We start from the raw sequence: 25,827 nt of genomic DNA on the forward strand, positions 1-25,827 counted from the left end.
AGACACAGAATAAAATACCTTTATGTCAGGAAATTGGCCCAGATAGGTGTCCAGTGTCAGCAAGGACCCATCCACTAGTTTTTGATGGAAGTCTTCCCACAGCACATCACATTTCTGAGAGAAAAAGAGAAATAAAGAGACAACTGCAGAATTATTTTAATTGGATAACTTTCACCAACTTCTAAAAAAGCTGAAACTATAAAATTAAATAAGTTCTACTTCCCTGGCTAGTAAATGCTAGAAAAGTGTGGATTATTTAAGAATACAGTAATTTGGCTACCAGTTCTAATTTATAACACAGGCTACCTAAGGGCTCAGCTCATTTAAAAATGTGTTTCTGATTCCGAATTACTAAAGAATGTAGAAACTTCAAAAGGTCCCCCGATTCCTATAAATGGACTTTGGGGCTAGGAGGAGTCTGTGAAGAATTCCACCAAGACAGTTTGCTTCTGAAGCAATCCATGAAATTAGAAACCACTCCAGACAAACAACAAACCGCAGCTGAAGCCTCCACACGGAGAGCAGAAAATTTAGTCCTACTGGGAAGGGCCCTACCATTTATGGAACATCAATTGTCATGAACACAATGAGTATTAGATATTATTATTATTGTTACTCCTATTACTGTCAAGGCATTGGGTTAAAAGCTGTATGTGTCTCTGTGTGTGTGTGTGATTTAATTCTCACAATAGCCTTATGAAGAAAGTCTCATTGTTGCCATTATACAGATGATGATGCTGAAATCCAGAGATGTTACATAGTTTGGCTAAGGTCATGCAGCTGGTATATGACAGACTCTGGTTTCAACCCTTGAATTTGAAGCCCATGATCTGTCGATGACACCAGGCTGCCTCACCAGAACAGAGTTCATATCCTAGCTGTGTGACTTTGGAAAACTGAACGTTCCTGAGTTTCAATTTCTCCAAGTATGTGGGTTGACAACATAAACTTGCTTCACAGAATCCCAGGCACATGTGCAAGAACGTCATTCCATATTCCTCCCATTACTACATCTGGCATCTCCTGACAATGTCTACCCTTTCTTTTTTCTTAGCAATAGAACGTCCAGTTTTAGCCGGGCACTCGGCTGCCTGGGATACAGACCATACTTCCCAGCCTCCACTGCAGCCAAGTGTAGCCATGAGACTAAATTCTGCCAATGGGATGGACTTTCAGGAAGTGGCCCTAAAAGGAGGCTTGTCCTCCAAGCCTCCTCCTTCTTGCTGACTGGAAGACAAAAATGAGAGCTGAAAGCCAGAGCTCAGAGTCATCTTGAACGTGGAGGTGGCAGCAGGGATGCAAAGACAGGCCCCTGATGCTCGTGGGTCCCCCATACCACACCTGGGCTGCCAACCTCCAAGGTCGGTTATGGGAGAGAAGCTTCTCTCTTGTTGAAAACCACTTTTTAATGGTTGATTTGCTTCTCTTTTTCACACGTTAAAACCCAATTCTAATTGTCATAGATCCTTATTAAGAATTTTATGCAAACAGGGACTTCCCTGGTGGTGCAGTGGATAAGACTCCGTGCTCCCAATGCAGGGGGCCCGGGTTCGATCCCAGGTCGGGGAACTAGATCTCACATGCAAGCCACGACTAAGAGTTCGCATGTCACAACTAAGGAGCCCATGTGCTGCAACTAAGGAGCCCGCCTGCTGTATCTAAGACCAGGCGCAACTGAATTAATTAATTAATTAATTAATTAATTAAAAGAAAAGAATTTTATGCAAACAAAAAAATTTAAGTCCACCGTACAAAGAGGCTTATCTTATGATCTGAGCAGACCCCCTGGACATGCAGTGTCAGGTGCTTCACCATTGAAAGATTCCCCAAATCCTGGCAGCCACAAGGATCAAGGTAGGACAGCAGCTGTTTCCTTAGGAATCAAGGTCAACAGTGGCATTTGCCACACACAGAATTGTAATGTGGTGTTCTGAAAAGCCATTCACACAAGTTTCTAACCATTCCCTTAAAAATTCTTCTTTTCACAATGAATTTTTAATTATACACCTCTAATTGGAAATTTACAAAATGAGTTAAGCCTTTAACAACACGCTGTTGAAACACAGTGTCTTTATATTTAAGAAATGTGAGAAGATGCCATTCCTCAAAACTGCATTGGAAAATGGTGTGTGGAGGCTAGTTTTGCCTAATTCACATACTGAAAGTTTTCGAAAGAGGTAACAGAGCTCACAATGAGCTTTCTTCATAAATAGATCTCAGTTTCTATCATAGTCATAACTGTGGGGATGTCAGAATTTTGGGGAAGCAGCCCAGGAAAGATGTTAACCCATCTTTCCAAAGGCTGCATAGATGATCGGCATGTCATGTACCAGACCCTTCCCTGAATTGTGGCGGCCATATGTCTTAACTCTCCTGTGCCTCATGAGAAGCAACGAGCTCCCATGAAGTGGGCATGATGACCAACCATTCTTTGCTTTAACAAAGAGCTTGGACATGAGAAAACCCGGCTGCAGGCTTCCTAAAGTCAGTAATAATCACACACACTGTACACTAGGTCGAGGATGTCAATACACTCGACTTTAAGTGTGTTTTTAGGAGATACAATTATTATTCTCACTTCGCCGATAAGGAAACTAAAGCCCAAGAAGATTAAAGAACTCATCTGATGTCACATCCCATTCCGCCTTCTTCAAAGCAACAATGACCACTTTCTCACTTCCCTGAGCTAGACGGTGCATTTTAGGTGTTAAGACATGTCTAAGGACGAAGCCTTTCATTAGTTAAATTCCTATTAGCAGGCCCTGTCCTCGGCCCTGCAGACCAGCGAAGGGACCATCTAGTGGTAAAGCGAATGGGATGCTCTTCCCAGATCCCGTGCCTGCTTTCAAGGAGGGATGGGGAAGAAGGTGCAGTACATAAAATCAGGCCATGAGCCAGTTCTCCTACTGGAATGGGCTAAGAAGTGTAGTAAAGGACAGACAAGTGCTATTCTCATGTTGAACAAAACCAATCTTTAAGCCACAGCTTTCTACCCAAGTGGCTTTATTGTCATGTTCACTCCTCACTGCAAGTTTGGGTTGATCTGGATGGTGGAACTGCACAGTGCCTTCTGGGTACACGGTGCCCCTTCATGATTAGGGCCATGAAGCGGTGAGAGGGGGTCAGGGGATAGGCTGAGTGAGCAGGACATGGTGGGAACCTCACAGAAGTCACCCTGGGGCCTCTCACGTGCTGTGACCAGCTCTCACCTCGCCAACCATTTTCACGTCTTCGCGCCCGTACCAGTCGGGCTCATAGACTTCATGCAGCGACTCGGTGAGCTTCATGGAAGCCTCTTGCATGCCTAGCATTGGAGAAAAACAACTCCTGTTAGAGAGAGGTAGGTGAGGAGTCTCTTCCTCCTTTCCCTACTTTTCAAAGTGAGAGGAAAAATCTTGAATACTTGCTAATTGTTTAAGGAAAATCTGGGCAGGCACAACTGCTCTTTGCACCTGTAGTCCTGATTCTGATTACAGTGTGCATTTTCTAGTATTTTTAGGATAAAGATACATGCTGGGTCTTGAAAAACATCAACAAGGTGTTCTAGTCTAAAAACACCAATAATAATATGTCCTCTTATGTGTGCTGTCACTTGCTAAATGGCATGAAACCGTACATGTATGGGACACCTAGAATACTTACCTATAAAACTAAAGAGTTCTAAAACAACTAATACCAAATGACTTTAAATATTAGAAATAAAGCATCTGGCGAGGGGAAAGCAGATAGAAGCAAAATCTATAGGATTTTCAGGCATCACTGAAAGGGCTTTAAGTGGCCTAAAAATTTTCAAAAGAAACAAGAAGTTGTTCTTTTTCTAATATTACTAAAAGCTTATACATACAGTTTTAAGTCAGAACTCTCAGAAAGCTTAGCATTCTTAAGTCTATGGGTATTTTCAGAATTTTCGTTAAGGTACAATTTGGTATGTTACAAAAATATGGTTATTAATAACAGGAAAGATAAAAAGTTTCCCAGTGCAACATGGTGATACAAAGTATCACAAAGTCTTTTCCAGACTCCCTCTGCCCTCCTTCAAAACATGGAGGGTAAAGTGTGGATTGCCGTGGAGACAGCTCAGGGCTGGGGACAGAACAAGGTGGAGTCTTTGGCTGGTGACTTGGAGAAGCGCCTCTTTGGCACCAGACTCTCCCTCACAGCTGGAAGGTGAGACCTGACCGAGTTGGTGTCCTGGTCTTTGTCACTAGGGAATATGAAAAGGGGCTGGATAGAAGGAGAGGAGAGAAAAACCATAGTGCTGCCATTAAAAATAAAAGACACATAAACTTAATGCCAATGAATCAAAGAGGGAAATTTTTTTGTTAGACTGAAAGCTGCAACACTCTAGACTCACCCACATGCTTGCTGAATTTAAGACAGTCAGTTCTGGGTTCAACAATGAGAGAAAAGGACAAAATAAAAGAAGATGCCTGAGGAGTTTGAGGTTTTTGAGCACAAGATGCCTGTTCTCCTTGCTTGGCCCTTGAAATAAACCTTTCTCTGCTCTACAAAATAAAATAAAAAATGAAAAGAAGATGTCTGAAATGATCAAAGTATTCGCTCAAAGAGTCACACAATGGAATATTACTCAGCCACAAAAAAGAATGAAATAACACCATTTGCAGCAACATGGATGGACTTAGAGATTATCATACTAAGTGAAGTAAGTCAGACAGAGAATTTCATATGATATCGCTTATAAAATGATACCAATGAATTTATTTACAAAACAGAAATAGACTCATAGAGAAAACAAACTTATGGTTACCAAAGGGGAAAAGGGTCGGGGAGGGATAAATTAGGAGTTTGGGATTAAAATACACACACTACTATATATAAAATAGGACCTACTGTATAGCACAGGAACTATACTCAATATCTTATAATAACCTATAATGGAAAAGAATCTAAAAAAAGTATATTTATATATATTATATATATAAAGTATATATATTTATATATATATATCACTTTGCTGTACCCCTGAAACTAACACATTGTAAATCAACTATATATCAATACCAATTTAAAAAAAACAAAATACTAGTCCCACCCCACAAATCTCTCCCCACTAATCTCAAAATCTGCCTTATCATCCATCACATCCGTGGTTGCACTTGGATCGGACTCAGTGCAGGGGGCTGGACAGCGGCCGGCCGGCAGAGATGGAGCACACACCCCGGATCACTCTCCCTGCCCTCCGTCACCAGCCTCATTTCTTTGCCTTGAATATCCCGAGACTAGAAACCAACGCCAGAGCCTCTCTGTCCCCCTACAGTGGCAGGGCTGCAGGTGCAGCCGGTCCCCACAAGCCACATGCAGTCCAGGGCCATGCTTCCTGCTAACCCTGCTACCATCCCTCGCCCCCTCCAGCTAGAAGGCTTGTGTATAAGTCTGTGAGCATCCAGCTCTTGGGACATACTCTCCCCTGGGATGAAATCAGCTGCAAGGTCTCAAGCTCACTCTATCTAACAACTCTTCCTAGAAGGCTGTAGGACGTGGGAGGCACTTATTCCTAGTTTCCAGCATAAGGGCAGACACATTTGTTCCTTGTATATTCTGATTATCATTTCAATGGGAATTGGGGAGTGGGTGGAATGGAACACCTGTGCTCGAGTACCCATCCTGCCAGAAAGCCAAATGGCTGTATAATTAACACTCAATCTTGTTACTCTTGAATTCCAAGAACAACCCGTGCTTGGTAACATGCAGTAAACAACTCATACACATTACCTTTGATAGCTGCTAAATATCCTCGGAGTTCTCGCTGAAGTCTGGTACCCTCTGCCTGAAAACACACAAACACAGAGATGTTAAGCATCTTGTCTGCATCTTGCATGCAAACATGTACAAAGCAATAAGTCTCGAGTTATTTCCGCCAGGAGCTCATTCTTGAAAGAACATAAATATGTGGACACAGACTAAACAAGATGCCCAAGACTAAACAAGATATTTACAAAGATTTTACTCAGCCTAAAAAGGAAAAGGAGAGGGACTTCCCTGGTGATCCAGTGGGTAAGACTCCACACTCCCAATGTAGGGGGCCCAGGTTCGATCCCTGGTCGGGTAACTAGATCCTGCATGCATGCCGCAACTAAGACCCGGCACAGCCAAAAAAATTAAATATTTTTTAAAGAAAGAAAAGAAAAGGAGAAGGCAAGTAAGACTTTGCTTAGAAACTGTGACCCACCATAGAGCAGTTCAATACATTCAAGAGCTACTAAGTCTCTAAATTTTGACATGTAGGTTACAATGGTTGGAAACTGATCATCACCGTTCACTGTTTAATATGGTAGCTACTAGCCCCAAGTGGACAGAGATTTAGTGCCCAAAAACATATATATCTCATTAATATATTCTACACTGACTGTATATTAATACAATATTTTGGATATACTGAGTTAGATAAACTATATTGACTCATTTCATCTCTTTCTTTTCGTTTTTTAAAAATTAAAGTATAGGGCTTCCCTGGTGGCGCAGTGGTTGAGAGTCCGCCTGCCGATGCAGGGGACGCAGGTTCGTGCCCCGGTCCGGGAAGATCCCACATGCCGCGGAGCGGCTGGGCCCGTGAGCCATGGCCGCTGAGCCTGCGCGTCCGGAGCCTGTGCTCCGCAACGGGAGAGGCCACAACAGTGAGAGGCCCGCGTACCGAAAAAAATAAAAAAAAATTAAAGTATAGTTGATTTATGATACTGTGTTAGTTTCAGGTGTACAGTATCTTTCACTTTTTAAAATACATTAGAACATTTTAAATTATGAATGTGGTTTGCATTGTGTTTCTATTGGACATCACCAAATTACAGAAATTGTTCAATTGTAAATGTTGGCCCATGAACATTTGTTTTGGTTTGGATTGCACTTAGAAACTCTAAGACTCTGAGAGTAGGATTAGATTTTAGTCCGGAGTTCCCCCAGGAAATGTTGATGGTAGCGTGGAGAAGTGAAGCAGGTAAGGAAAGAGAGCCAACGCAGGGCGCATTAGCAAGCAAGCTTCTGCAGTGGGCAGCCCCGCCTTAACCCTGCTGGGGAACTCTGGGAGACAGACTCAAACACCCTATAGACATCCTAACCGAGGGGCAAGGGAGCTGGGGCATTTATGCATCAACTCCTGCCAATCATTGGCTGAGGGCTGCTTCTGGGGGACATTAATTCCCCATTATGTCCATGTAGGGACAGATAGGTCTCAGGAACCACAGAAAGCCCTCGGGCAAAGAGCTCTGATGCTGGAAGCTGCAAGTCAGTCTAGTGGGCTCAGAAAAGGTAGGTGCTAGGGGCATACAGCTAGCACCTACAGTGTTGCCTATGATACTGCAACTGAACACATTAAAAATATATGCATTTTAATTGCATAATCACTTAACAAAAGTGAAGAGAGCTAGCATACAGAATGACTCCACCTTGAAGATTAATACTATAGCAACTGTTTTATAACTCTAACTTGATAGTTAATAATACACCCACTAATATAGCAACTATAATAGTCACATTCAACGAGCATTTGCTAGTATTTACCAAAAAGGGAGAGGGGATGAAGGCAAAAAAACACTTATGTCCTTCAGGGACTTCCCTGGTGGTCCAGTGGTAAAGAATCCACCCTGTAATGCAGGGGATGCAGGTTCGATCCCTGGTCAGGGAACTAAGATCTCACATGCTGCGGGGCAACTAAGCCTGCACGCCACAACTACTGAGCTTGCGCGCCTCAACTAGAGAGGCTGCGTGCCACAAACTACAGAGCCCACGTGCCCTGGAGCCTGTGTGCCACAACTAGAGAAGGGGAAACCCGCAGGCCACAACTAGAAAGAAGCCTGCACGCCACAATGAAAGATCCCGCGTGCTCCAACTAAGACCCGATGCAGCCAAAAATAAATTAATTAATTTTAAAAAAAGAAAACTAAACTCTTAAAAAAAAGCCTTTCAATAACTTATAATCTAGTAGAGGAACTAAAATATCTATACGAAAAATTGCATTGCAAAGCAGATTATACTTAATTCTGAAACACCATCCAAACACAACGCAAAGCCAAAATGCCCACCACATTTAAAAATAGATAGTGATTAATATAAATAAACTCTGGGGACTTCCCTGGTGGTCCAGTGGCTAAGGCTCCGTGCTCCCAATGCAGGGGGCCAAGGTTCGATCCCTCGCCAGGGACCTAGATCCCACATGCTGCAACTAAAGAGTGCGCATGCCGCAACTGAGAAGAGTCTGCATGCCACAACTACAGATCCCAAATGCCTCAACTAAGACCCGGCACAGCCAAATAAATAAAAATAAATATTAAAAAAAATACAAACAAACTTTGAAAAGAAGTGTTTAAGACTATGCTGGACTCCAAAATAAATTCTGGAAGAGAATATTTTCCTATATCTTATAGTGCAGGTATAGTGACATTATTTCTATAAAGTCTATGTAAAGCTCAGGTGAGGTTTTCTTTACCTGCCTTAAGCTCGGGCTGTTTTTGCAACTCTGTAAATCCAGGTACCGCCAGATGAAAGCTTAGGGTTAATTCATTTGTTGGCACATATGAACTTCAACCAGAATGGTGCTATACAGAAAGGCAAAACAGAAATCATCAAAGTTCTAAACAACTGACTCCCTTTCTTGTGGCTCAGCATGGCTTAAAATCAAAACTAAGTTTCCTTTGCCTTGCTGAGCCATTCAGAAATGCAGTGTGAAAGCAAACTACTACAAGCTAGATTAAAAAAAAAAACTGACCATAGTGGATTTCCAAAACATCAAAGTATAGTGTAAAACTGTAGGCCAAGAATGAGGAGAATGAAGGAAAATGCTAATGATAAACACTTGGGCACAGGTAGAAGGTATGAAGGATCCAGAGAAGAAACAGGTAGAATCAGGCCAAGGTCCCCAACACGAACAGGAAAAGAATTTGGGGAAAAAGGAAGTCAGTCTTTCCCCTATTGATTATCTATTTTGGGACAGATACTGTGTAAGATTCTGAGTATATAAAAAGCTGAAAAGACATTGTTTGGGGAGATTTTATTATTGTCACATCTGCACTGCATCTCCCTACCAGATCTGTTTTGGGGGGAGGATTATACTTCCTGCCCCATCAACATCAAGCTTGGTTGTGGGACTTGGCTAATGAAATGTGAGTGGAAGAGCCATGTGCTACTTCTGAGCAGAAGATGTAAGAGCCGTCACACACTCCGACCATTTCCTTTCCCTCTACCATGCGCCCCATAACGTTCCAGATAGGGGCTGCTTCTCCAGCCTGGATCTCAGAGCGAAGGGAAGATGAAATGGGCAGCTACCGTGCACACTTTCAGGAGCGAGAAACAAACCTGTTCTTAAAAGCCACCAAGGTATTGGTGACCTACCCTAAACAGCCTGATACAATGGTTCACCATCAAGAGTAGAAATGCAGAAAGATAGAGTAGCCTGAAATCTAACAACAACAAGCCAATGGAGTTACTGAGCAGAAGAGCATTAAAGGCACTTACAGAAACATTTCAGAAAGGAAATCAAATTGGAAAGATGAAGGACAAAGTGGGTGATTTAGCAAATGGGAGCCTGAGTGGTGGCCAAGTGATTGAAAGAGGTAGAATGGTACTGAGAGAGGACAGCAGGCCACAATCATTTGTCCCAACAGACGGCAGATCATTTAGAGAGAATAATACGTGAAATCAGACATGTGATTTACCCAGACAGATCTAGATCCAGACCGATCTAAAGCCTACAGCCCTGAAAGGGGTAATGAGGAGGGTCTGACTCCCCTAAGGCCACATTTTTCAAAATAGGTAAGTGTAGACCTTAGAGGTACTTAACGATTTGTCTAGCACACTTACAGCCACAAAATAAACCTGAAACATCTCGCTGGAATATCAATTTATTGAGATTGGAGGGGGACAAATGGAGAAACCATTATTTCACCACCACTAAGCCACCTGTTAGGATGTAGAATGAAAAGCTGCAGAGATGAAACAGAACTTCACAGATGTCTCCTGTTTTCAGATGTCTGCTTTAAGACTCTGCTCTACTACTGTTCCTGCCCCTTCCCTGGAAAAGTGCAAGAAGCACTTAGCTCAGGCGGGGCTCACATCTCACCCAGAGGGATGCTTTCCCCTCAGGAAGTAATACAGAGCCAACCACAGTAACTGATGGTTTTGAGTTACCCCGACTGCTCAGAGTACCTGGAAACAGCAGAAGAGCAGGGTGGAAAGGCATTCTTTTCCCAAATACTTACGAAATAAAGCATGTCAAATTAAGCCCACAATTAAGTCATTGCCTTTTCTTTCAAGAAAAGTACAAGAAAGAGAAGGAAATATTCAGGCTCCAATCTATACACTGCATTCATCTAGCCCAAGGGGAACAATAAACATTTTAAAAAATAAAATAAGCATCCCAGAAGAAACGTTTAGATATTATAAGAGTGACAGAAAATTCAAATTATATAATAATGGCTTAAATTCATGAGTTCAATTTAGGCAGATAAACTGGAGGCTAACTTAAATAACTTTATTCTTTTCCAATTATTAAAATTCTTAATTTTCCCCGTGAGTATTAAGGTTCATAAAGCATTCGGTAATGACCATATTGAATTTCGTATAAAATTCTGCCTGAATCAAGCAAAAGCCTCTGGAAAGAAATTTTTCACCTATAATATGCCACACAGTAGTTCTGCACAAAACCTACTGCATAATAAAATCTACTTAACATCATTACTCTATGTGAATCACAAGTAAGTTTTAAATGAGAAATAACTCTTATAGCACTGCTCGCATGTCACTGAATCTAAAGTTCGTTCCAAATTCCTCTGAAAATTACCATTTCAGTCCTTCAGCCTTGAATTGTGTATTGTGCATGCGTGTGTGCAGAAAAAAGACTGAAAATTCCACAACCTTGAGAGTTTTCCCTTCAATTTCTTAATGTCATTCTCTACAGTATAAAATTATTATTCCAACTCTTGGTCACACTCTCCTCAGGACTTATGGGCAAGTGAGTCTATTATAATTAAGTTATCTGCATTGCCTACTAATACGCCTCTTTGGAAAATATCTAAGAAGGATTCACTGCCCACAATATCCCTTGCCCTGGCATATAGTATAATAACATGCCCCTGGTGTTAGTCAGAGGTTCTTTATTTATTTTTTCAATTGCATCATTTATCAGTGTCAGGAGCCGCTGCCTCTCAAGCCTAGACGGTCCCCCAGGCCTGGCTTTCTTTCCACACAGCCCAAGGGAGTGGCTTGCTTCTCCTTCCTCATTAAAGCTACCCCCAAACACCCCCTCCCTTGTGTGTCACACCCTCACAGGGCTGGGGAGAAGGAAACCGTCTCCCCAGTCTTCTGTTTCCTGGATGTTCTGGAAAACAAGCCAGGGTCATTTTGGGTTTCATCATGAAGATATCCAAAATGAATAGGCAAGATGGACCTAGAGATTGTCATACTGAGTGAAGTAAGTCAGACAAAGAGAGATACCGTATGCGGAATCTAAAAGAAATGATACAAATGGAGAAATGATACAAATGAACGTATTTACAAAACAGAAACGGACTCACAGACTTAGTGAATGAACTTACGGTTACCAGTGGGGGAAGGGTGGAGGGAAGGGATAGTTAGGGAGTTTGGGATTGACATGTACACACTGCTATATTTAAAAAGGATAATCAACAAGGACCTGCTGTATAGCACAGGGAATTCTTCTCAATGTTATGTGGCAGCTTAGATGCGAGGGGAGCCCTGGGGGAGAATGGATACATGTCTATGTATGGCCGAGTCTCTTTGCTGTGCACCTGAAACTATTGCAACATTGTTAACTGGCTATACTCCAATATGAAATTTAAAAAGTTTTTAAATTAATAGGTAAGCAAAAAGTCTTCATGGTTTTAAAACCTTACAAAGGTCTGAGACTCACTGCCTCTAGTCCAAGAATCCCTTTCTTCTCTTGCAGAGTGGTCTCTTGAAGCTGTTGCTTTCTTCCCCTAGTGCTGTGAGCACCTCTCCATGATACCTGCCTCTAAGGACTAGACTGAAGTTTAAAATCTAATTAAATAGCTGGAGAGAGAGTGAAACAGGCACACCACCATGGAAAGTTTCAAATATCTTTGTTACCCAATAGGAAGAAATCACATTCCATACCTAATTAAATGTGTTTCCAAATTGTTCTACATCAGATTGGTCCTCAGGAACACCAATTACTTAATTATTTGTTTATATGTCTTGGGGGGAGGGTGGGGCAGAGGAGGGGGTCGGTTCCCAGATAGGCCTGACTCCTGGGCAGCTCTCGCTGCTTGTCTCTCTTCAGCACCTAGGACAGCTCCCAGACACATCTTTCGTTCTTGAACATTTAAAGATTTAATCTATGAAGTGTCAAAGGACTAGCTATAAATGCTACCACATCAAGGTTTCCTACTGCACTCTAGTAATAAGTGCAAGGAAGAGTTACAGACAGATTTCCTGCAAGGTGAGCCTGGTTCCTGATAAGAGCTACCACAGACTGACACACAAGAAGAGTGTCTCAAAGTCCTACAGCTACGGCAAACTGTACCTGGGCATTGGGCTTAAAAACAGGGTTGCACCAAACTATGATGAATAACACTTGAAGATTAATGAGTCAAGTCGTTTATTGTTTAGGTACACTGAATTCTGAAACACTAAAAAGATATTAATACTGGTAAATACTTATGTCTAGGACTGCAGGAGCCAATACAGAGGTACGATTTTGTTAGCTTACCTTAGACCCAGTTACGCCTGCCCAAAAGAAAGAAACTGTACTTGAAGCATTGATTTGAATTTGAGATACAACGCATAGAATGAATTGATAAATTTCTAAGGAACTAAACTCAGCACAGCAACCACTGCAAATTCAGAAGCACCATGCCCCATACTACCATGTGCATGACACCCGCGGTCAGGGGCATATACCACGGTGGCCCTGACTGTACTGGCAAAACCAAATCCAGTGCATTTTATTTGCAAGGCTATGCAGGTCTAGCCAAACACCTTAAGGCAATATGTATTTAATACCTAGTAAACAAGCAATGGCTTGTTGAATTGACTTGTTAAAATATGGTGAATGTAATTTATATTTATAGGTAACTGATTTATATTTATAGGTAACTTTGTTTTTAAAAAATAAAAGCAATACCCACAAGACAGAAAATTTTTTTATTAAATATCCTCTTTAACTAAGAAACTGGGTTGATGTTTTAAAAGGAGCTGAGATAGAAGGCCAACAGTATTAACGGACGTATGAAACTTGGATCTGAAGAGATGTAACTTCAAAAACTGTGATTTCACAATGGTAAGTCCTATTAGCTTGCCTGTGATCATGAACCTATAGAAGTTTCCAGAGTTACATTATTATTTTTGGCCTTTACTGACATTCTTCTCTTGAAAAGGCTAAGTAACACATCAAAATTAAAATTGGCTCAATTTCTCAGAGTTCGGACAGGTTAACTCGATCTCGATGTTAGTATATTTTGTGATCATTTTTGAAGCTGAGGAGAAAATCAGATTATCAAGAAGATTAGATTTAATGGAGTTATTATCAGCAACTTGATGAACAGATGACTAGTAAGTCATAACGTCTGAATCCACTTATGATCAAAGACAACCTTAGGCTGCTCAACACTCCAGGCACTCTTGGTTTACTAAGAAATAGAGCTCTCCCTCTGATAAGCTCGGGTGCCGTTCAATTGGAAGATGAGAGTTTTTCAAAGGTAAAAGCAGCAGGGTCTTAGGCACGTACATTGTTTGCTTCCTTGCTTTGAGCTCTTTGTCGTAATAGGAGCCGTCATTAAGAAACTAGCACTGATTTCATAGCACCATTTCTTTATTTTTAAAATTTTCTTTTGGCATATCTTCGTGCAAAAGATATAAGATAGAGAGGAGACTGGAGTGTATTTTGAAATCACATTTCTGGGCTGATGGCGGCAGCGAGTGGAACATGGAAGGGAGATAGACATCGAAGAGAACATCTCAGCTTCCACAGTTTTATCCAGGATTCATGGCCCAATTTCCAACTATCCTCGTCAGCAACTCCAAGCATACCTATGATCTGAAAACCAAGTCAAATACCTTCTGCCTTTCAACAAAACAAAATTAGAAAGCTAGCTAGTAATTACATGTACCATTTTTCCATGTATTTCCCTTAAGCCAACTAACGTGTTTATAGGTGTCTATTCTGATCTTTTGGAAAAGCTAACCCATTGTGTGTGCAAGGGGATAGAACTACCTAATTAGAACTGTTAAACTCACCACCACAGGCAGGCTGGATACGACGTACAGATATGCTTTATGGCCTTTAGGCAACTGAGTTTGTAAGCCTTGAAAAGCCATCCCATTTTTTTTTCATTTCATGTGTGTGTGTGAAGAGGCTTGACTTATAAGCTGCACCAGAGACATTATATACATATCTTTCGAAGCTTTGCTTTAATTCCTAGAGCACAGTAATGAATACAGCGGGGAGGGGGGAAATGACCCAAAAATTAAGAGAAATGCCACAGGAGCCGCCCCTCAACAATGACTCTTCCTGTGACTTACCGTTCAGTGTCCCTTTCTGTGGGTATGGATACCACTCCATTTACAATATTCTATCATGGCCAAATTGGACAGGACTTAAAAGTATTAGAGAAACAACTGCTATGTCAAGTTACAGAGGTGCATAGATGAGTAGAAATGAAGTACGTACCTTGTCTATCATTATTCCAGACATAAAATAACATCCAGGATGCTTCTGAAACTGCCATTTATGCTGTCTGTGTTAGTTCGTTAGGGCCACCGTAACAAAATACCAGAGACTGGGTGTCTTACACAACAGAAATGTATTTCCTCACAGTTGTGGAGGCTACAAGTCCAAGATCAAGGTGTTGGCAGGTTTGGTTTCCCCTGAGGCCTCTCTCCTTGCCTTGCAAACAAACAGCTGCTTTCTTGTGTCCTCACATAGCCTTTTTTCTGTATATGTGTGCATCCCAGTGTCTTTCTCTTTTCTTAGAAGGACAACAGTCATGCTGGATTAGGACTCACCAATATGACTTCACTTGACCTTAATTACCTCTTTAATGGCCCTATCTTCAAAAACAGTCACATTGGGCTTCCCTGGTGGCGCAGTGGTTGAGAGTCCGCCTGCCGATGCAGGGGACACGGGTTCGTGCCCCGGTCCGGGAAGATCCCACATGCCGCGGAGCGGCTGGGCCCGTGAGCCATGGCTGCTGAGCCTGCGCGTCCGGAGCCAGTGCTCCGCAACGGGAGAGGCCACAGCAGTGAGAGGCCCGCGTTCCACAAAAAAAAAAAAAAAAAAAAGTCACATTCTAATGTGTACCAGGGTTAGGACTTTAACATACAAACTTAGGAGGTACATAACTTCAGACCATAACAGTGTCCTCAAAGCAAGCCTTTAATATAGCAATAAGTAACAAAGTCAAACATTTACTGAAGGCTCCCTTTGCTCCAGACACTGTCCTATTAACTCATAATCCTCACAATACCTCTGAGGTCAGCACACATTTGCAAATGAGAAGACTGAGGAACAGAGGCTGAAAAGCTTGGCCAGAGGTCACAGAGCTAACAGACGGCAAGCCGGTACTGGAGCTGAGGTGGTCTGGATTATTTAGGCTCCGCAAACTGCCTCAAAAGCCCACGTTTCACTGCCCTCTCCCACCTCTATGCCCTCAAACTGTAAAGGCACAGACGCCAGCAAATGATGGATGTGGCTACGTAAGAGAAATCAACTGTTAACCAATGAGAATGATTTAACTAAAGGAATCATTTTTTCTGTGCTCTCATGATGTAGTTCTAATCTGTAAATAAAGATACTGGCTGTTTACTTGTTTTTCTCAAAAGCTCATGATTCTTGAGTATACTCCATTGGATTCATAGAGCATAGGGGTTAAGTCGGTGGGCTCTGGGATCACACTGCCTGGCTTTAAAATCTGAGCTCTGCCACTTTTAACTGTGGAACCTTGGGCAAGTCACTTAGGCCTCTGATTCATCGTTGGTAAAATGAAGTGATAATGGTATTCACTTACTAGGGCTATCACCAGCGTCAAAGGAGACAGTCCACGTAACTTATCAGCAGAGAACCAGGCACACAGTATGCATTCAATAAATGTTGGATGCACTATTATTATTCTACCTGATACCTTTTCAATGATAAACTGTGCAAAGAGCAGGTGTTTCATAAATGCTTGACTGAACCAAGTTCTGCTACTTGTCATAGTACGAAGGAGTATCTTCATGAGGAATATACAAAACCTCCCCCAAACAAGCCACTGGGGAATTGTGACTGCTTCCTTCATTTTAATTTGTATTTCTAAGTCTCAAACACACATTTATGTTTTTCAGAAAGTTTTTTTGTACCTTTAAGTGTTTCAGCAACAGAGGATCCTAGAACCCGTGGCAGTAATTTATGCAGATGTGTAAGAACCACTGAATCATGGATATGAGAAAAAATCAAACTGACATGATAAATTACTGTGAGGAAACAAGAAAGCATGAATACCCGTGACCAACAGAGTAATAAGTGTTAAAGCCCTACTTATGGAAAGTCTTAATAATAAAAATTCTTCATCAGTGCTTTTGCCTAAGCCAGTCAGGTATGGCTTGGAAATTTGTAGATTTTTTAAGCTCCATAGAAGAGTCTTACAATTATCTGGGTTTAGGAACACAGTCAAAAGAAGGTACAATTAAGGAATAATGTGTATTACTATTCCACATACATGGAAATATATGTATTATCTTCACTATATCAGTGAAATCTAAGGCTTGCATCCAAGTTGTTACTACCTTATGATGGTTCTTTAGAGATACAAGTCAAAACGGGTGACCCGACTCAGAAGTCTGGAATGGGACCCAGGAATCAAAATTTTGAAAGGCATTCAGATATTCTACTGGTTATTTGGGAACCTCTGCTTTAATTTCTCAGTGGGTCTATCATTTAATTGACACAGTGTGTGAATGGACACTCTCGTATGTGGCTCTAGTATGAGATAGCCCAAAAGGCCCTTAAAAATACGTCCGGCTCCAGGTTTCATTCAGTCACCATCAGACATGCCTTCTAATGCATTTCCATCACTTAGACTATATCTTCAGCGCAAAGTTAGAAAGGGGCTTACAGGGTGACTTATGAGAGAGAATTGCAGGCAACTGCAGGGAATCAGTAATACTGACGCAAATCTGAAAATCAACTGCAGCTCATCTGTGCCAATGTTTACAACCATTCCACAGCCTCCTTAGGCTTGGATGAGAGAGATGCCTAATTCTCTGCATCACATTCTCAGAACAGTACAGTCAACCTGGGGATCATTTAGGGAGGGGCATCCAAACTAGATAATAAGTTGACTTCACAAGGAGAAGTAGGAGATACATGGAATTGGTCTCTAAATGAATGCTGGGAAATGAGATACTAAATCTTCTCCAATTGGCATAGTTAATTAATGTAGTAAGGTAAAATACAATTAAAATAGGCAACAGAATAAGACAGATGAAAGGAAACCTTTTGAGCAATAACATGACGAGATTCCTCTAAAAGTGATTTCTTAAGTGGGGAACAGGCTCTATAGGAAGTGGCCCAAACAGTGATGCCTAGAACATCTGTAGTTTGACTGGATCAAATTTTAGTTAGGTTAAGCTTTTGATTTATATAGGCCATAAATGAAAAGATATTCTTGTGGTTGGAATGAAAGAAATAAGAACAAAGAGGATAAAAGATGGACAAGTTCTCCAACGAATATTTTTTTCTTTCTCCCATCCGGCACCATGGACAGCAACACCTGAATAGTCACAAGAAGTAGGCAGACTCATTTCTCTCCTTGAAAGCCAGTGAGCAAAAGAGAGGTTTAATGGGTGTGTCAGAAATGAATAAACAGAAGACTATAGAGAAATCCAGGCACATTTGAAGGGCAAGGGCCAACACATTCTTTTGACACCTGCAGGTTTCTTCTCTCTGCTCCCTTCCACAGAAGTCAATTGTATTGGCAATCAATGGGTGATACTTACCCAAAAAAGGACTCTTAAGTCAAGACTATATATGCAAACCACATCTTTTCCACCAGAACAATGGTACAAAGAAGACTGAAAGTCTTAACTAGGGGCTTAGACCATTTTTTGTAAGAATACCAACTGGAGTGAGAGTATACTCATACGCTAATGTTAAAGGTGAAACTAGGATACCAAAATGCATTCTAATGATGGAACTATAGTAACATTATCTCAAGATCCTGTGTCTTTTTTCTACTACTTTATTTTTTAAAAGAAAGAAGACTTTTGCACACTAGACCACAAGCTCGACAAAGACAGAAACTATTCTGTCTGAACGATTTATCACTCCGTTTGCAATGCCTTATGCTTAGTAGACATTTAATTAGGTGTTGAGTCAGCCAAGAAATGCTTTGAATAGACACTTATTATTTGGCTTGTTATATATATATTGACCTGTTACCTTCGATGAAGTATCCAGCTCCTAGCTCAAGCCAATGTCGCCAGTTGTGGACCGGATCCCAACTCCTCTTTCTACTCAAGGACACAAGTCAGCTGTTCTCTCCCTTCTCTGGTGATTCATCATTTTTTCCTTCTGTACTAAATGAGTCCCATTAGTATACACATATTTCTGCCACCTTAGGAAAATGCTCTCTTGACGTCACTTCCTTCCCCAGCTACGGTCCTATTTATTTGCTCCCCTTTGAAGCCAAACTTGAAACTTACTGTCTCCAAGCCTCCTGATATATTTTACCTCACTCTATATATTCTCTATCTCTATATATTCTCTAGCTATTCTCTAGCTATTCTATAGCTCTCATCATTTCTAGCAAACAGTATAATCTGCTTATTTTTATTAAAGTGTTTTATTTATTGTCTGTCCCCCTGTTTTGGAATGTAAGATCCACAGTGGTAGCAACCTTTGTCTGCTTGTTCTCTGAAGTTTCCCAAAGACCTAGAACCATTCCTGGAACACAGAAGACATTCAATAAATATAAAGAAAATGAATATGGAAATGGTTACATACTATTGTTCTAAACATGCACCCACATGCTATCATCAATCAAATAACCGTGAAACTTCCTTAAAAGTTGATACCAAGAAGAAATACTTTAAATTTTGGAAAACACTGGCGCACTAAGATGGTTTTCAGTATTGCGGTATTCTCACAGAAACGTATAGCTAGCCAGAAACAGGAGTCAACTTTATTTCCAGAGATGCAGACATATATGAATTCTCTTGTAGTATATTGTGCAATTATTGAGTTCAAACTTTAATGGAAACCAAGTATAAATGCAAGCAACAAGACTCAACAAGTCTCTCAGAAGTTGCTCAGAAGAAATTAACTGTATCCATTAAATATATTAGTGCTGTATGGTCAAAATATTATCCGATCAGAGAAGAGTAAGCTTACTCTAAAACACAATTCATGAAAAAAAACCCTACAAATTGAAGAATGTAGCTGGGGTTCAAGGACTGAAAAACATTCTTCTGCATTAATTAAAATTACTTATTACATTGTGAGTAAAAGTATGTGAAGCTCTCAGAAAATGGAAAATACCATACAGGCCAGCTGATACATACGGAGTAGCATGGAACTAGGGCAGCTTCAGAACCCAGAGAGGGGACCAGAGCCTTGCTCTAGTCTCAATAACCCAGGTTAGAATCAAATCCAGGCCATGTGAGACACTCTCCAAAGGTTATTTTGCTGCCAAAAGTCAGGATGAAAATGAGAAAGTAAATGACAATGAAGAGAAACACTGACAATGAATGAGTGAGGAGGCATGGAAAATCCAAGACAAAGAGTGAGTACAGAGCTAAGTGTGACAAGGAGGGATATATTTACTAATAAGCACCTGTCAGGTGCAGAGGGCAGAGATTTATTTATTTATTCATTTTTTTGGCTGTGCTGGGTCTTCGCTGCTGTGCACGGGCTTTCTCTAGTTGCAGCAAGCGGGGGCTACTCTTCGTTGCAGTTTGCAGGCTTCGCATTGCAGTGGCTTCTGTTGTTGTGGAGCACAGGCTCTAGGCACGCGAGCTTCAGTAGTTGTGGCGCACGTGCTTAGCTGCTCCATGGCACGTGGGATCTTCCCAGTCAAACCCGTGTCCCCTGCATTGGCAGGCGGATTTTTTTAATGGCTGGGAAAGGATGCCTTCCTTTAAATATTTTATTACCTAATGAGGACAGAGGTGCACATCTAAAATAACTGTCATACAAGAAAACTGGAACAAGAGCTTTTGGATGAATTACAAAAAAATGTACACTGGAGGATACAGAGAAAGAGAGAGCCTGGCTGAGGGCACTGGAAAGCCGTCAGGTAAGAAATATCTTGTAAGTTGACCTTAAGCAAAGGTAGGACTTCAACAGAGGGAGATGGCAGGTCAGGCAAGGATAGTTCAATCATAAGGAAGCACCCGCAGTGGAGAAAGTGGAAGAAGAAATTGGAAGCGAGCAGGCCAGTCCCTAAATACCACCACCAGGCATAGGAACAACCAGCCAGCCCCTTTCACATCATGGTTATCTGTGTTAAAAAGAAATAGTTCTAGGATATCTGTTAGGACTATCTGCTCAAGGAAATTACAAAACTTTTCGGAATGTAAATGTGATTTGCCATAAATAAAAATTTTATCCACACATTAACACACCGTGGGAACATATCCTGTATTTATGTTGTTTTTTCAAACTTCTATTCTGTAATTTTTAATTATTTATATACGTATGTCCTAAAAAGTGTCGTGAAACTGCTTACAAAAATTCAAGCACTATTCAACACCTCTTCCATCCCAGAAATAAAAACGTGCTCTAGGAACATGCTCCAAATGATCGTTTCTGCCACTAGTTCAGCTTCACGTTTAACAAATGTTTTAAAGTTTATGTTCAAAGCACTAGATTCTGTGCAGAGAAAAAGATGAAAGCGGCCACACGGGACCCCTGTGCAGAGGAGAGATCAGTATGAAGACATGACTCCACCTTTCAGACATTGGATTATCCTAATAATGAGAATCAATGGCTCTGGATCCTCCCCACTGGAGAGCATTTCAAGGTCCCGATATTTCTTTCCTTCTTCATCTGTGTTATACCAATTAGGCCGTTACCTGGTGGTGGGCATGGAGAGAAGCAGCAGAGCTACACTGTATGGTATTTCAAGGGGGGACTAAAAAGCCGTGGAGACGTGAGCAGAAGTGAGGCTCCCTTCTCCTTCATATGAGAAGTTCTCAGACCACACCTCCATTAGGGCGCCCATATCTGTACTTTCTGAAACGTGATCAAAGCTGGTTATCTGAGCCCCACCAGTCCCTGGGTTATCCTGTTGTAATCTGCACACTGGCCATAAGCATGGCATCTTCGTGGGCAAGTTTATGAGCAGGAAGGAGAGAGAGAAGCCACCTTCTCTGGGCTCATTAACAGACCCGTCAGCAAGCACCCAGGTGAACTGAAGTGAAAGCAGCCGATGTTCACACCAGTCACTTCTGCTACTTGTTAGCAGCTCTGGTAAAAGAGGAAATATAGAAAGGAAAAAAACAAACCCTCTGGGGAGGAAACGGTGAAGTCAGGTCTCATTCTCCTGGCTGGATGTCTCCAACCCTTGCTTTCCTTACCACTCGTCACCATGGAAAACCCTGAGCTCTTGGGGGAGGGGTCACTCTATTCTCCTTTGCTGGACACTCCTCTCCCCTTCCTCCCGGTCCTGACTGGGTGTTCCTGGACCACAAAATCCACAGCAACGGGGAGTGCAGTGGACAATGTGAGAGCATATGCACAGACCCTGTATCCATGCTCTCCGGCTAACGTAAATCAAATAACTTTTAGGAAAAGAGGTCTGGGATCAAAAAGAGAATTTGGGGTTGGAACAAGATAAAAGCTAATCCTCAAGCTCAAGTGCAAACATAGACCCGTCTGCTACCTCTGTTTCCACCACGAAGAAGCAGGGAATATATCAATTACTATAAGGACTCTTCTGATTTTCTTAAAGGAAATTTAAAAGCAAGATCATCAGAGCCCCAGATGCTTGAATACTTTCTAGAACATTCTAATGGTCTACTTTTCTTAACATTCTTTTTTTTTTTTGGCCGCACTGTGCAGCATGCAGGATCTTAGTTCCCTGACCAGGGATCGAACCCATGCCCCCTGCATTGGGAGCATGGAGTCTTAATCAATGGACCGCCAGGGAAGTCCTAGTGGTCTACTTTTAGAATCATTGGATTAAGTACTAATTTAGTATGGTCAGATGACTCTAATATACTGCACAAATCCAAATAAAGTTCATTTTATACTATAAATAGTATTTTTGTTGGATTTGAAATACATATACACAGAAAAAAATATGAAATCTAGATTTCCCAGGTCAATGTCTTTAGCGTATGTCACCTTAAGAGAATGCCTTCTGCCTTTAGAGTAATGATTCACATTAATACAAAAAATAATAAGCCTTGTAGAGGTCACCACAATCTTGGTAGATCCTTCATCCTTGGTTAATGTTTCTACATAGCATAAAAGCATATGCAACAGATGGGAATTGGTCACCAATACATACTGGGGGTTAAAAAGACACAGTTTTCCTTCTACAGAGTATTAATAAATTCAGTCTTCAGCTATTCTTCCCAACCTTTAATATGTTTCTATAGAAGATTAGTAAACCTCTCTCCTCACCTTCCTCCCACCCCCTCCTTTTTTCCTTCTCTCCCTTTAATATACAGACAAGGTTAAAGTTCCCTCCCTCCTCATGGCAGTAAAATGGCTATAAATTTACTCTTTCTGATTAAAACAAAAAAAAAATCAAAATGAGCATGTGCAAATGCAAGATGATTTTCATGTGAGAATATTTTCATAGGGAACCAAAGAGGGTCAGGAGACTCCGTGAGAAATACTATTTTTACATTTCCGTTCTATTTGTTTTACTCTTATCAAGTAGAATTGCTTGTGCAAGTTTCCCCAAATGTTTAAGTTTTACCTGCATTATGAAATCTGCTAATGATCTTGACAGAGCTAAGGTGTTGATCTTCAAGAATGACAGTATACTATTGGCTCCATAACATTTGAAAATGTATATAGTGAAAAGAATAAGCAGCAGAGCATTTAACTGATGATGATTTAGCCAACTGCACTTCTCTCTAATACCTTAGACAAAAAACAATCCTCACCTTGTTCAGTCAACAAAGTCCAAAAAAGAACAATAAAAATTCCCCATAAGGGGCATCCCTGGTGGCGCAGTGGTTAAGAATCCTCCTGCCAACGCAGGGGACACAGTTTCGAGCCCTGGTCCGGGAAGATCCCACATGCCGCGGAGCAACTAAGCCCGTGCGCCACAGCTACTGAACCTGCGCTCTAGAGCCCGCGAGCCACAACTACTGAAGGTCGGGCACCACAACTAATGAAGCCCACACACCTAGAGCCCGTGCTCCACAACAAGACTAGCCACAGCAATGGGAAGCCCATGCACCACAACGAAAAGTAGCCCCCACTCGCCACAACTAGAGAAAGCCCACGCACAGCAACCAAGACCCAACACAGCCAAAAATAAATAAATAAAATAAATAAATTTATATTTTTAAAAAATTCCCCATAATTGGAAAATGCAAAGTACTACCTTATCATGAATGCATTCCTGAACTTGATGCTTCCCAAGGTTAGCCTTCTGGGGTGCTAAAATATCATAATGCCGTAAAAGTGACTGAGAAAAACAATCTAACAGCAAAGAACTAATTAGCTCCACAGGGACACACCGGACAGGAAGACTAGGTTTCAAAGGATAGAGGGTAAATCCTCAAGGAGGGAAATCTGTAAACGTGAGTCACTTCTTCTACCCAAAGCCGATCCCTTCAAGCAGACACTGGGGACTGCCCGGCAAAGTAACAAGGGCCCTGATTGACAAGTTTCTCTGTGGGAAGTTGCTGCCATCCAAGTCAATGATCTGCACGAGTGCTATCCTAGTGTATGAGAAAGTGCAAGAGAACTCACCAAACGAGAACATCAGGAGATGTGGAGAATCTGTTCTCCCGGAGGAGACTGGGGGGCAACTTAGTCTATGAGCCGACGTCCAACATTTCTCTAGGAATTCTCTTTTCTACCGTCATAAATCCAAATCTCTCTATAATACTCAGTGATCTGGACATGATCTAGTTTTCCATCTATCACCGGTTTCTTCTCCAACTCCCCTCTCTCTTTTCTCATTTTCAGATAGAACGAGATCACTGTTATTCATAATAAATTGAGTTCCTATCTGTCCGACCCTTAGTCTTGGGATGAAATTGGAGACATTCAGCAATGTGTTTTGGTGGAGACTAGTCTACCGGGCTCTAACTGCTGGATTTTATATCCCCTGTTGGTAAGGAAGAGAAACAGCATGTTACAAAACAGCCAGAACGCTGATACACAAATGGAAACAAGAAACCTCCAGGATCAGGGATCTGCAAACAGAAGCAAAGGCAGTGACATAACACCTACGTTGGGGGCTTCCCTGGTGGCGCAGTGGTTGAGAGTCCGCCTGCCGATGCAGGGGACACGGGTTCGTGCCCCGGCCCGGGAAGATCCCACATGCCGCGGAGCGGCTGGGCCCGTGAGCCATGGCCGCTGAGCCTGCGCGTCCGGAGCCTGTGCTCCACAACGGGAGAGGCCACAACAGTGAGAGGCCCGCATACCGCAAAAAAAAAAAAAAAAAAAAAAAAATTGTGAAAACCTACGTTGATCTTCCATTGCTGGCTGTCATCCCTGAGGCCACAATTTCCTCTGTGGACACTTGTGGCTCCAATGACAACAGGAAAATAAACCCATGTCCTTACATTTTCCCTGTGTCCAAACCTTATTTTCCAGAGTTTGCTGGCCCAGCCTACCTCGAGAATGAGCTCCAGATTTGAAGCTTCTAATCTAAGAGACCCCGGCGTTTCTCTTCCCTCTCCCTGACCCTCACGCATGGTCTCTAAAGATGATATGCCAGCCATTCATCAAGCCTTAGAAATATAAACAAATAATTTTAAAAAGTTTGTTTCTTTATTCATATGTCTGTTAAACACGTAGCACCCTATTAAAGGAACAAATACCACAAACTGTGTTTTCAACCTTTTTTTTCATTGCCTCCCCTGAGGAAACTTTTTAGACATTCTTTTCCTAATTATACCCCCATGAAATGTTAATACCACAGATATACCATGTCTACTTATGTGAAGTATTCCCATAAAAAGAGTATGATAGTTTTCATCCACCAATAACCAATTTTCTCCCTCTTGGGAGATATACTCTCTATTGAAAATGCGTGATCTTAAAGCATGCAGCAATTGAAATAATTTTGTCAGAAGTATTTAATTACTGCTAATACTCAGTGGAAGGTAAATCACCGAAAAGATCGCCTTTCCTTTAGATCAGTGATCTGTATTGAGGAGCTCCAGAGGAGCAAAGTCTTCATCTCCTGAGATTCTAAAACACAAATCTTCTTCCCGCAGTGCCTACTACCTCTTTGCCTCGCACAGAAAAAGTCTGCAGAATTAACCATTGTTCCCTCAAGTTAATGCCAAGCCCAATGAAGAAGATCTTTCTTCAACCTCAAGGTATTTTATTTACGCACTAAAACACAAAGCCAACCCATTTCCCACCCCAGAAATGAGATAAATATACTTGCCTCTTGCCGTTTGAAGTTCTGCACATATTCTTCAAACTGTTCATCTTTTGTCTCATCAGCTTTCCCAAGCTTCTGAAGGACCTAGTTTGTGGATAAAACAAAATGGTTCAATTTAATAATGTTTTCAGGGTGGGATAGGGACGGTGGGAGGGAGACATAAGAGGGAGGAGATATGGGGATATATGTATAGGTATAGCTGATTCACTTTGTTATAAAGCAGAAACTAACACACCAATGTAAAGCAATTATACTCCAATAAAGATGTTAAAAAAAT

The 25,827-nt window shown here is 41.5% G+C and overlaps 1 protein-coding gene across 3 annotated transcripts in view; it reads right to left on the bottom strand.

The window, feature by feature from the left end:
- AMPH (amphiphysin) overlaps positions 1 to 25,827 on the bottom strand; it is a 192,023-nt gene that overhangs the window by 78,259 nt on the left and 87,937 nt on the right. For all 3 annotated transcript variants that reach the window (XM_060157340.1, XM_060157341.1, XM_060157339.1), the window contains exons 2-5: positions 25,550 to 25,634; positions 5,734 to 5,784; positions 3,210 to 3,304; positions 19 to 114 (exon numbers count right to left, since the gene is read on the bottom strand). In XM_060157340.1, coding sequence (XP_060013323.1) covers positions 19 to 114; positions 3,210 to 3,304; positions 5,734 to 5,784; positions 25,550 to 25,634 — 327 coding nt within the window. The remainder of the gene's footprint in view (positions 1 to 18; positions 115 to 3,209; positions 3,305 to 5,733; positions 5,785 to 25,549; positions 25,635 to 25,827) is intronic.

The sequence above is a fragment of the Lagenorhynchus albirostris genome, chromosome 8 (genome assembly GCF_949774975.1).
Source record: "Lagenorhynchus albirostris chromosome 8, mLagAlb1.1, whole genome shotgun sequence".
Lineage (NCBI taxonomy): Eukaryota > Metazoa > Chordata > Mammalia > Artiodactyla > Delphinidae > Lagenorhynchus > Lagenorhynchus albirostris.